Raw genomic sequence first — 12,815 nt, forward strand, 5'->3', positions numbered from 1 at the left:
TGAAAGACGCTGCAATAGAAAGCTGGGGCGCAGAGAGAAGGCGCGATCGCGCGCTGCTCCCTTTAGAAAAGATGATGCTGTCGATCCAGCAACCGTTGCGGGAACCCTCCGCTTTCCCTCTGACAAACTCCAACAGTTCTTCCCATAGGGTGACCCTCTCTCTATTTTTCTTCTTCTCTCCCTCCCCCAACACATCTCGGGATGGCACGCGATCCACAAACGAGGCCACTTACACTCGCATAGATGGATCGCATTCGTTGCCCTTCCAAACTGCGTTCTGTTAAGCAACAACTTTCTTGGTGGGCAGCGCCTGTTCGGTGGAGGCCGGCGCGGCGCGGCCCTGATCCCCCCGGGCAGCTGACGTCACGATCCCCAACAAGCGCACCGAGGCAGAAGGAAGCCTCCGTTTTTGACACAATGGGACTTCCTTCTGAACCTACGTGTCAGGGGTCAACTTGTCAAGCGAAAGGATTTGCAACGGAGTAGACCCCCTTGGACACATTTTAGTTTGCTTTGTTCTAAAGGTTCATTGAAATCAAGGGTGAGAAGAGGCCTTCCAATGCGATTAACGTGGTTGATCCTGACCGTATTAACTCCGGTGTAGGAGTCTCTGTCGGTGGGATGGGATTTTCTCAGCGGCAGCAGTACACGGCCGTAGGAAATCAGGAATCAGCAACACCGGCTGATTTCCATGCGAACTTGTTTAGGAAACCCTCTAAGCAAGCCTGCTTTACTCCAGGCTAAGGCTTGGAGTAAAGAACTGTGGAGTTCTATATAGATCGTATTGATTGACTCCGAAACAAGCCTAAAATCGCAAAGGGGCTCCAGTTTCTAGCAAACTCAGTGGAATCCCCCGTTTTCATTCATGTAAAATACGTCCTGCTGGCTGGATAGCTTAGTGGTTTAGATATCTGCCCGCAGAGCCAAATAGTTCGGTTTCTCACAGTGCACCCCAGAAGAGCCATCCTGTGTGGCCCTGGGCGAGCTGCATAGTCCCAGGGCGCCCCCCCCCCGCGAAGAAAAGAATGGCAGATCCCTTCCGAGTATTCTCTACCCGGAAAACTCTAGACAAGAATCCCCATATGTCTGAACTGACTTCACGGCACGTGATTATGATTAAAACGCGCCTAACTCTGTGCCGATTTGGGGATCTTAATCAATCACCCCTTGATGCCCATGCACTTCGCTTGCAGGCTCCGGGAGCATAGAGCAACTTTTCGCACCATTCATACGTGTTTGTCTTCACTTGACCCAAGGTCGCGGATCGAGGCCTCCCGAACTCGGGACCTTCCTGCGCGTTGAAATGGAGGCTCCATTCCTCCAGGAACCCAACGACCTGCAGCAAACGAGTCAAGGGGAACGCTTTCATTTCTGGAAACTTCTTCCGGTTATGTACACGTCCAGTTGATGGAGCTGGGGGTGGGGGTGGGGGAGGGGGAATGAAGTGTGGAACTGACGTGCTGTTATCTTGACTGGAGGTTATTAAATCGGACCGAGAACCAAAACGTAGGCGACTGTCAAACCGGGAGAAAGGGGAGAAAAGAAAACGTCCGGAGTGCTATAACCCTGGAGTGCAAAAGTAAATCCCACGGAACTCCACGCTGCTTTACAAGGAAGCGTGCCTGAGATGCTTGCGGGGGGGGGGGCTCTGATCCAAGAAGGTGAAAGGACCGATTTAAGAACGGGGTGGGCGCGGAGGTGCCTGCGTGTGGGTAGAGGCCAAGGAACCTATTAGGCGTTCCGCAGATTTGGCGTGGGAGAAATTCAAACAGACTGGCAGGCCCGTTCATTCCCGCAAAATCCCAAACTTCCCAAGTATGACAAAGAGTGGAGTTTCCCTTTCTCCTAAAAGTTCGGATCCCCATCTCCTTCAGCCGATGCCCTTTCCCGCTGGGCGACCGAAACAGGCCAATGGCTCGCAATTTGAATCCGCTTCCTTCGCTCCTCGCCCTCCCGGGATTTTCCTCCCTTTCTCGAGCTTTTGCCCCCTTCTTGGAGAAACAAGCACCGTTTTCTGGGGCACATCACCTTCTCTAACAAACGGGGCTTCTCGGAAGTAACTGCCCTGGGTTTCTAGAGCGCTTCCTTCTACTTCTCTCTCTCTCCGGCCGGTTTCATCAGACGACTTTCTGCCGCCGCCGCCGCCGTTTTCCAGCTCTCCCTCCTATAATTCAGGTACAGTAATTTCCATGGGTAGCCCTTCGAAGAGAGCATGTCTAAAGCAGTGGTGGCCAGCGAGGAGATCGTCTGAATAAATCAATGCGTGTAGGTCTGAGATAACACAAACTAAGATCCTTCTGTTCTCACGTTACTGTGAGGAGTACGGCGTGGGCAAAGGGGACGAACCCAGCTTTTAACCTTTACGGTACATCGCATTCTTTATTGGGCGATGCCTCAAGGTTCCTTGCTTAAGAGAAAATAAAAACCACGTCGCCTTATTCTACGAAACAGTTCGATAACTAATGTTGATTTTAAAAAGATTAGGAACAAGTGCAAAGAGGGTTGCCTTTGCCTCATGAACTAATAGGGATCCTGGTTCTTGGCTGAGCGAAAAACCCCTCGATCGGTTGGCCTGGAATAATAATAAGGCAAAGGAGGCGGTAAACTTTATTGGGCGTAAACAGCAGGGGGAGATAGTAATGCGCAGCCATCGCACGTGAGAAAGGACGACACGGAGGACGACACGGATCGCGAAAGCTGTGCTAGGGTAGTGAGAAGGATCTCTCTCCAGGCAGAGAGAAACCTGCAGTTTTTGTCCCCCGAGAACGGCCGAGGCTTCACCTCCTTACCCGGCTGGTTTTTAATTCCAAGCCGACAGCGCGTTTTTCTTCACGCGGCCACTTGGGGTCGCGCTTTATGTCCGTTTGGAGCACAGCAGAGCCGCCGCGAGAGAAGAAGGGGAGGGGAAGGAGCTAGACCGCCTTAATCTCCCTTAATCGTTACAAAATGTTTAAACAAAAACACCCTCGATGGAGCCCCCCCACCCCTTCCACATACTTACACGCACGAGAGAGAGAGAGAGAAAAAAATAGTGCAACATGACTTCTTCTTTGCATTGCCGTTATTGCAGAAGGGGAAATCACGGAACCTCCCCAGAAGTGTAAAACCACAGCGCTGATTTCCCCTTTCCCGCACCGGGGGCTCCACAGCGTTGCTGTTTTGCAAGCCCTTTCTAACGTCAAGGAGGGGGGAGGAAGTCTCTCCGCTTCCCTTGCAACGCGCACATGCGGGACGGGCGCGCCTACGATTGCAAGGCTCTTGCCCCGTCGGGCTCCGGTTCCACAGACGCGAACGCCTGCACGCAAGGAGACCCGCGACTCTGCTTGCCGGAGTCTTTCTGCCCAAACCTCCCACTCCTCCTCCCCTCCTTGCGGGCAAGAAAAGTTGCGATCTCTCACATTATCGCTGCCTTTTCTTTGTGTGCAAAGCGATCCCGGTTTCCAGGACTATCATGGGGGGGGGGGGGAGGCGTGGCGGGGAAGGGATATGAGTGGTTTCCCGGAAGGAGTTTAAGAACACCAGAGCAGTTCAGAAAATTCGATACCCAACGACGGGCAGGGCACGAGGGCTCGGCCTGGAACCGTCGATTACAAAGCCATGGACAGGGGCTGGAAGAGGCCGGGGAGATGAAACCAGGAAAGATCAGCCGGTCAGCCCCGCTCGCCTTCGGATTGCCGCCGCCGCCGCCGCCGCTGCTGCAAAAGCTGGTCCTCCCCAGCTGCTCATCAGCTGACTCTGCCCGCGAGCTGTCACCCTGCTTCCAAGCCCGGGCCCCGCCCCCTCGGCTACCCCAGGAACTCCGCGTCCGAAGCGCGGTTGGTCGGCGCACTCGCCCGGCCCCGCCCCTTTCGCCCCGGTGTCATCGGGAGCCAAAGCAATATAAAGGCGCCGAGGCGGCCGGCTTGGCGAATCACAGCTCTTCACTCCGCACTGGAGGCTGCAGGCGGGGAGCCGAGCGCCCATCGCTGCGGAGCTCGCTCGCTCGCCCGCTCGTCCTCCCTGCCTCCCGCCCGCCCGCGTCGCCTTCCGCCTGCCCGCCCGCCCGCTTCCCAGAGCGATCGCAGCTCTGCAGCCCAGCGGCCGCCCCGCATGCGAGGCGGCACAGCCAGCGCAAAAAAAAAGTTACTCCTGCGATCGCCGTCGCGCTAGTGGGCGGAGAAGAAAGCCGGACTTACAAACAAAAGCAAGAGAACGCTTATTATTATTATTGTTCTTTTTCTTGCATTTTTCCCCCTGCAAAGAGAGGGGGAGGGAGAGTGCGTGAAACACAACCGTTAATAATAGCAACAACTTAGCTTCGCAGGATTTTTTTTTTCCAGTCCACTCACTCACTCTCTCTTTTTTTTTCTTCAAGAAAAAACCCTCTCCTTTTTCTTTTGCCAGCGGGTTTCTGGCAAGAAGAAGAAAAGCTTGGCACCTCGCTCCTGCCGCCGCCTCGCTCCCTTCCGTACTTTGCTCCCCTTTTCTTTTTTTTTGCATTGCATTGCAGCCTTCCTGCAAGAGAGAAGGCAGGGGAGAGCGAGCAGCGCGTCGCCCTTCTCCCTGCGGTGTCGCTGGGTCCCTCCAGGACGTGGCTTAGCGGCGGCGAGGCGGAGACGAAAGAAAGTTTTATTCGGGCTGGCTGGCACTCGGGAGGTTTGGACCCTGGAGTGAGGCGGCGAAGCAGGGACCCCCTCCTCCTCCTCCTCCTCCACTACCTCCTCTGGGCTCCCTCTCCGTCGGGAGAGAGGAGACTCTTCCTCCCCCACCCCCAGCGCGATGGCTGGCGAGCTGAGCATCGGCCCCGACCTGCCCACTAGCCCTCTGGCCATGGAGTACGTCAATGACTTTGACCTGATGAAGTTCGACGTGAAGAAGGAGCCCCTGGGCAGAGCGGATCGCTCGGGCAGGCACTGCACGCGCCTCCAGCCGGCTGGATCGGTCTCCTCCACCCCCATCAGCACCCCTTGCAGCTCGGTGCCCTCTTCGCCCAGCTTCAGCCCGACCGAGCAGAAGACCCACCTGGAGGACCTCTACTGGATGGCCAACAGCTACCCGCAGATGAACCCCGAGGCCCTCAACCTCACCCCGGAGGACGCGGTGGAGGCCCTCATCGGCTCCCACCAGGTGCCCCAGCAGCTCCAGAGCTTCGAGACTTTCCGGGCTGCGGCTGCCCACCACCACCACCATCACCACCATCAGCATCACCACCATCAGTACCCCGGGGTGACCCACGAAGACCTGTCCGGCAACGGGCATCCCCACCACCACCATCACCCTCACCATCACCAGCCGTCTCCCACCCCTTCCACTGCCTCCAGCTCCTCCCAGCAGCTCCAGAACACGCACCAACCTCACCCCTCCTCCTCCTCCTCTTCCTCCTCTTCGTCTTCCAGTAGCGTGGAGGACCGGTTCTCCGATGACCAGCTGGTCTCCATGTCAGTGCGAGAGCTGAACCGGCACCTGAGGGGCTTCACCAAGGATGAGGTGATACGCCTCAAGCAGAAGAGGAGGACCTTGAAGAACAGAGGCTATGCCCAGTCTTGCAGGTACAAGCGGGTCCAGCAGAAGCACCACCTGGAGAACGAGAAGACCCAACTCATCCAGCAGGTGGAACAGCTCAAGCAAGAAGTGACCCGGCTGGCCAGAGAAAGAGACGCCTACAAGCTCAAGTGCGAGAAACTGGCCAGCAATAGCTTCCGAGAGGCCGGATCCACCAGTGACAACCCGTCTTCCCCGGAGTTCTTCATGTGAGTCCATTTAAACAAACAAACAAAAAATTAAAACCAACCGAAGCTCCCACCCACCCGCTCCCCACTTGTCCCCCCTCTCCCGTCTGCTGACATCTCCACCCATTTGTCCTCCTGAGCAGAAAGAGTGTCAGAAGAATAAACCAGAGGCCTGGGGTTGGGGGTGGGTGGGTGACCGATCTACAATCCATGACTGCGAAGTCTTTGCAGCCTCTTGCCCTCTTATTAATTAGCCGAATGGGAGGGGAGGAGAGGCAACTTTTCATCTTAGTTGGCCAGCTAGAGAGAAAGAGAGAGAAATGGGGAGGAAAGAGACAGAAGTGGGCTAGGAAAGAAGAGGACTGGTTGAAATAAAATGTTTTATACCAATCGATTGCTTGCTTGTAGAACTTTAACCTGGACTTTGCAGAGCGAAAGGATGGACACTGGACAAACCATCTAGATTACCTGCTTTGGAGTTCTTTTTAACAAAAAGGAAGAAGGAAGAAAGAAAGAAAAGAGAGAGAGAGGGAGCATGCACAATTTCTCTGCAAAAGGAGAGGACAATATATGCAGACTCTTCATATATTGCCTACCTTGAGAGAAGAGAGACAGAATTCACATGGGACAGTTTCTGTGCAAGAGGGGGGGGGGGAAGAGGGAGGGAAAGAAAATGTAAAGGGAGAGAGAGAGAGAGAGAGAGAGAGAGAGAGAGAGAACCTCCTGGGTTTTATTGCCTGCTTGGTTATATAGAAAAAAATACGAAAAAAATCTGCATTAAAAATATTAATCCTGCATGCTGGACATGTATGGTAACTTCTATTTTGTACCATTTTCTTGTTTAAACTTTTCGCATGTCGTTGGTCATTGACCATAGCTTCTTCTCTTTTTCCCCCCTGTTCATTTGTCTTCTTTCATTGGGTAAGAAAATGTCATGAGTTATATATAAAAAGTCCTCTTTCTACTGCTCATGCAACTGTTTGTTCCTATTTCTCTAATTATTGTTAATTTTTTTATTAAAAAAAAGCTGGGCTCCATCCACCATGAACCTCTCTTGTGCGTGCCCCACTGAAATGAACAGAGGCTGTGTGCGAGAGTAGGTTTGGTGGATTGGGCCCTCTGTTAGCTTGTAAATATCAGCCACATCAACCCACACTGGGCAAAACACAAGAACATTTCAGCAGGCTGGTTTTCAGTGGTTTTGATCATTCTTAAACTAAACTAATCTTGTGTGTGGGTGGGGGGGTGAGATTTCTGGGCATTTTGCATTCAGAAAATAACTTTGTACATTTGGTGCACTTTTAAGAGCTGTTACTTCTTTTTTAAAGTTTAGTTTTCATTTTGGTTTTTGTTGGGGCAAAAAGTCATACAGTATAGCCAACTTTTGAACATCCCAATGTTAAGTATACTTGGAAGTCAACTTCTGTGAAAATTAGGAGAGTTGATGAGTTCATGTGATTATAAAGAAATTAAGTTCCACTAAAGTAAATTAAAGTGAACTTTCAAGGAATTATTTTTTGGGAAAGGTGTCCTTCAGAAAGCAATTTTTAAAAAATCTGTAATCCAGGAAGAATAATATTTAAAGTGGCAGTACATGAATTTGCTGAGGTTTAACTGCAACCCATCATTCCATGTGCCTATTCCCTTTGGGCTACCTGATTTTATCATACACTCAGGAAAATAAAATCGATTAGAACTGGCTGTTACTTTTTGCCTCTTCTCTCCCCCTCACCCCAGTAAGAATTAGTCACCTCTTAGTCAAGTCCATTTCAGTAGCTGAGACCTGAGCAACTCAATTACTGTACTTAGGTTCTGATTGGAGCTAAGTTGGTCAGTGTTAAGAGTATGAATAAATTCTGAATGCATAAAAAACAGCTCAGCATTTTTAAAAAAGAAAATTGTTTTGAAGACACAGACTTCACTTTTTCAAAAGTATTCTTTTGCAATGTTTAATCTGCTTCTTCATGCAGCCAGTGAGAGTTTAGCCAAATTTTCTAGCAACTACTAATAGTTAACAGTTTTGAGTCTTATGGGTGTTCTATTATAATTTTTTTCCCTTGTTTGTGTTTTTCCTGTTTTGTTTTTATTTTCCCTCTTCCTCCTGCAGGTCAGTAAAAGGATTTTACGTTGCACTGACAAAAATACCAAAATGAAAACCTTTATTTTTTAGTTTCCTTTTAGGGATTGCTGGCACTGCTGGCCGGATGCATTTTAAGTTTGTATTAGTTTATAAATTAACAGTAATACCAAGAATCGTGATAAATGAAAAGCATGGTGCTTGCCGTTCTAAATATTGTGGATATTAATAGTCATGCATCAGAAAAATACCCCCTGAGCTTTTGGGTTTTTACGGATTCAACTGTGTTGAAGTCGCAATATTGCAACTGCAGAAACAAAAAAAAATATACTGTTTTTATTTCATGTAAACATTCTGAAGGGATCAATTTCAAATCCTGCTTATGATATGAAAAAAATATTAAAACACCTCTTGGTCTTATTGTAGTTGTATTCAGACTGGTTTCTGGTTTTTCTTTTGTTATTAAAATGTTTTCCTATTTTTGCTTATTAATATCATTGAAATGGAATTTTCTTTGGAGGGTGTACTTTTCTCTTGGACTGAATTAATGCACCGGGGTATCTCTTAATATTTAAGTCTAAATTCATCAAATCAGATGCACTCTATACTACTTCAAGTAATGTTTATTTCCCTGTTTAATCTGCAAGCTGAGTAAACTAGTGTGTTGCTTGTCTTTTACTCAGAAAAGTGCCACATGTTAATTGGATGTACCATCCATAGGATTATAATAACCTTCTTACCATCCCACTAGGAGTTGCTGCTGCTACTACTACTGTTAAGCCACACGTGAGTCAGCTTGCAGTAATTAATAGTCAGGGTACAGGGTAATAATCTAACAGACTCGTTTGAGTTGAAACTGCACCACCAGTAAACTGTGACATGGTTTAGTCTTTTTATGTTCCAGATTGCAGTAAGTGGCACCCTGTTTCTACACATGTTTTCCTGGAAGCAAACACCATTGCTTTGAACAAGTGCTTCCACTTTTTTAAAAAATAGGATGAGGCTATAAGACACCAATTTTAGTTTGGGGAGGATAGTCCTACAGGCTTTAATTGTCTTTAATTTGGAGGGGCGGGGTTACCAGGCACAGAGGCAATGCTGGGAGCATCTGTTGCTTTGAAACAGACTTCTCTGTCCATTTTAGGGACAGGGCAAGATTTAACCCCGGTAGAACTCTATCAATGCCTAAGTCCCCACAGGCCATTCCACAGGCCCAATGAAATTACCCCCATTTTCCAATTGAGTGTAATCTCTTGGCCTGCCCGCCTGCCCTCCCTTAAACCGGTTTCAAGGCACTGAACTTAATACTGTAAAGATAATATAATCCTATATATTTTTTAAAAAGAGAATGCCATGACTTTCTGTACTCAACGCCACCTTGCAATAGCGTTTACATCTAAGCGTGCCTTCTCATGGGAACCGGGACATTTCGGGGATCGTGGCCGGTTGAGGCCGCAATAAGTGCTGGGCTGGACGAATCCTTGGAAATCAACGCAATTTAGTCTCGGGGAAAGGCGGTCTAGGGCGGTGGGGGGAAGGAATCTACCGTCTCGGTACAGAAGCAGTATCCCCGTCCCTTTTGCATGGACCACTGTGGGTCGGTCTGTACACTAAATTAAATCCCCGACGGGGGTGGAACACGAGGTGACCTTCATCCTTCTCAGTATAAGGAGGCACTTGCGTGGAGTCACCAGCAGTCCTTCCCAAGGCTTGCTGGCTGCGACTGGGGTGTTATAGGATCCGGGTGCACCGAGTGTATTTCCTTAGGCTGGCCCCCTCCATACAGCCTCCGATGGCTCTTTTCCTCGGTTCACCTCCTCCACTCGCCGCCACAGGCCATTCCTGCTTTCCCACGTTAGGCTCCTCTGTCAACTCCTCCAGCTGTGGCTCGCGGTGAAAATTGATCAAGAGATGTCTCGTTTGAAGGCGGCGAGAGGTGATCCGTGTTTTCTCCCTCGAATCCCGACAGTGTCCAAACCGGGTGTGTGTGCTCTAAAACACGAGGGTGATATCCAACATTTCTACTCTTTTTCTTGGGTGTGTGTGTGAAATCCTCTGATTGTGAACTGAACCGATTTCGGTACACCAGAGGAGAAAAGAGTGGGTCTCAACTTCCGTCGGTTCAGGATCGAGGTCCAAGTTTGGGACAAAGATGGGCTGACATTTCCTGGAAAGCAACCCTCCGCCACCCGCTTCCGAATTTGCGTGGCATATTATTTCCAAAAGCCTCCGGCCTTCATTCTCCGATCCTGACTTTAGGTTTGAGTCATAACAAATCCGAAAGCTTTTCAGGCGCCACAAGGCGCTTCGTCGTTTCTGCAGCCACCCAGGCCAGCAGGCCTCTTCCGTCGTCCGCCGACTTCGCTGAGGGTGACACTCAACACTTCACGCTTACTCACAAGGAAGCCTCGCTGAGGTAAAGGGGACTGTCTCCCCGAGGAGGCGCGTGGTCAGACTCCTAGCCTTACGCATACTGAGGAGGAAAGTCTCTTAAACGTAATGGGAAATTCCCTGAGAAAGGAAGCTTGCTGAGGAAAAAGTGCGCTATTACTCCTCAGTAGGCGCATCCCCATTGATTCCAACACGGCATGGCTGGCAGTTTGCAAGTACGAAATCTCAGCCTTGGGGGTATGCTTCTGTGTTTGAAAGTTCCCACTAAAACCCGGAGCGTGTGTGTGTGTGTGTGCGCGTGTGTGCGTGCGCAAATCCTTATCTCCTTTTGACATTTCCAGTGTGAGACAAAGAGATCACGATCGTGAGTGGGGAAAAGTCGGGACTCAGTGGACTGTAGTGGGGAAAGCGGCACAACTGCACCGCGAAATAGTCCCTTTGAACGATGGATCGCTGGAATGCTGGCAATGGTGGACACAACCGCACTGGAAAGAGAGGGCCTTGGGAAGTCCAGTCTGGCTTGTAGGTAAATTGGGAGGTGGAGAGGAGAGCCACCCCAGTCCGACACATGTACAACCCCAAGCAAGGGACAGCAGGCCTTGCAGAGCAAAAGAGGGAGCAAGTGGAGGGCTTTATCTCCCCCCCCCCACACCGACGGAGGCACGCTCGGGCTGTCGGAAGGCCTAAGAGGAATATTGTTCGTGGGAACTGCCATTGCATATTAATGTCCTCCCATGCATGCATTGAATAAATCACTGAAGCTAATTGAGCAACGTCCCCCTCCCTCCCGCTCTCTAGGTCTCAGAGTCTAGGAAATCAGGCCTGAGTGAAGCGCCAGAAAGCTGCCCAGATTCCCCTCCCGTCACCTCCCGGAGGCGCAGCTTCAAGGGCAGAGAGAGGCCTGTTTTAGAAACCGTCCCTTCGCAAGAGGTTCGCGGCTCCTTTTGGAGTTCAGTTTAGCTGGTTTTAGACAATAAAGAAAGATAAGGCACACTAAGCACTGGTGAGGCCCGACCTTTCCTTAGAGCTTCTTCCTCCTCAAGCCAGCGATGTAGCCATTCCCTCAGGTTAGGAATATCGCCCGGAAGCAGGCGCTGCTTCTCTTCTCGCGGAAGAGGAGCGCGTGTAGAAACTACACGGCGCTAGGAAAGGGAAGCGTGGGAGGAAACCATCCGGCAGTTTGGAAGTTGGGCAAACAGGATTCAGGCGAAAGTTTCTTCGGCTACCTTCCTAGAAGTTCCAGACCTATTGGGACACCGAAGGAAATTGGTCGTGTGAATGGCTATGCGTGGATGTGTGTGTGTGTGCGCGCGTGCGTGTGTGGGAACGCCACGTACAGGCTGCGATGCTACGCCTGCTTGCTTGGGTGCAAGGCTTACTTTTGTGTAAACACCTATAGCGCTACAACGACCCTGACGCAAAACAGACCCCAGGGGGCCTTTTTGAAATATGCCCCTCCTGCCCATCCCAAACCCCCCATATTTTTGCCTCTTACAGATTACAGAACTGAAACTTCGTTTTAAACGACCGGAGATGAGGGGAGGCGACAGAAGATGGTTCCCACACCCGCTTAGCTGTGCTTCAAATCCTGAGTTTGCCGCTGTATAAAAAACGTTTTTAAAGAAATTTAGAGTGTTATCTTGCACGTGTACAGGCCATCAAGGACAGGGCAGTTGAGTAGAATGGAAGAAGGACCCCCCTGGAGGGGGGGGGGGAGACGGGTCGGTGGACCAGAGATAGATGTACGTGCGCAGTGCTTCTGAATGACAAAAGCATTGGAACAAGTGCTAAGAGGAAGAATTGATAAAATGGCTGATAGAGGTTTGATTAGGGAAGAATGAAGGACAGGGCTCTTTGCATTTTTTACTTAGAAGTGAGCTTCAGTGCATACTATGGGACATACTCACTAGTCAGCACGTGCGTAGAACAGCCTACAGTCAACGTGGAAGATAAACTGAATGGTCGTACTGAAAGAGACGCGTACAGACGAACGGATATCACGGGGGAAATTTCAGGGGGGTGAAGTAATTGGTATATATACTGTATACATATATATAGAACGCATAGACTGATTCCGAATGCAAATACTAACTGTGATGGGAAGATAAATGTGAATTAAAAGGAATGGGTAGGCAACTACACTATTCTGAATCCTCTCCCCCACACCCCGTGTGTATGTGTGAGCGTGTTTCTTCCCTCCGTGTTGTTTGCTCCAAAGCAGATTCATTCAGGGGAGCATCGGACGAAATTCGGCCGGCTCTCTGTGTAGCGGTTGGACGCCAGCCTCGAACCTTTTCTTTGGTAGACCTGCCGGTCCGTCTTCTTTCGGCTCCTCGTTTCCTTGGGACATTTCTCACCCTTCCTAACTTTCTGGCGAGGAGAGGGTTAATTCCGAGCTCTCCATCACGCTCTCGGGCCGGCTTAAGGAAGCGGCGGCGTATTTACTTTGAGCATCTCCCGCTCTCCATTCTGGATTCAGAACGATCGACACAAGCCTCATCTTGGGAAAAGGAGAGCGGGCATTTCTCCCCTCCCCTCCCCGCCCCGCCGCTCCCCTCCCCTTTTCGGCTCCTGTTTTCTAGTTGCAGCGGATGGAGCCCGGGAAGCGCAATCTGTGTTTGCAAAAGAGTTACTGAACC

The 12,815-nt window shown here is 50.4% G+C and overlaps 1 protein-coding gene across 1 annotated transcript; it reads left to right on the forward strand.

Annotated features, from left to right (window-relative positions):
* Window positions 1–3,874: 3,874 nt before the first annotated feature.
* On the forward strand, window positions 3,875–8,216 carry MAFB (MAF bZIP transcription factor B). The gene has a single exon (XM_072996959.2). It carries the CDS (start codon window positions 4,759–4,761, stop codon window positions 5,731–5,733), a length of 975 nt encoding a protein of 324 aa, XP_072853060.1. The 5' UTR covers window positions 3,875–4,758; the 3' UTR covers window positions 5,734–8,216.
* Window positions 8,217–12,815: the final 4,599 nt, after the last annotated feature.

The sequence above is a fragment of the Pogona vitticeps genome, chromosome 4, assembly GCF_051106095.1.
Source record: "Pogona vitticeps strain Pit_001003342236 chromosome 4, PviZW2.1, whole genome shotgun sequence".
NCBI classification, from domain to species: Eukaryota; Metazoa; Chordata; class Lepidosauria; order Squamata; family Agamidae; genus Pogona; species Pogona vitticeps.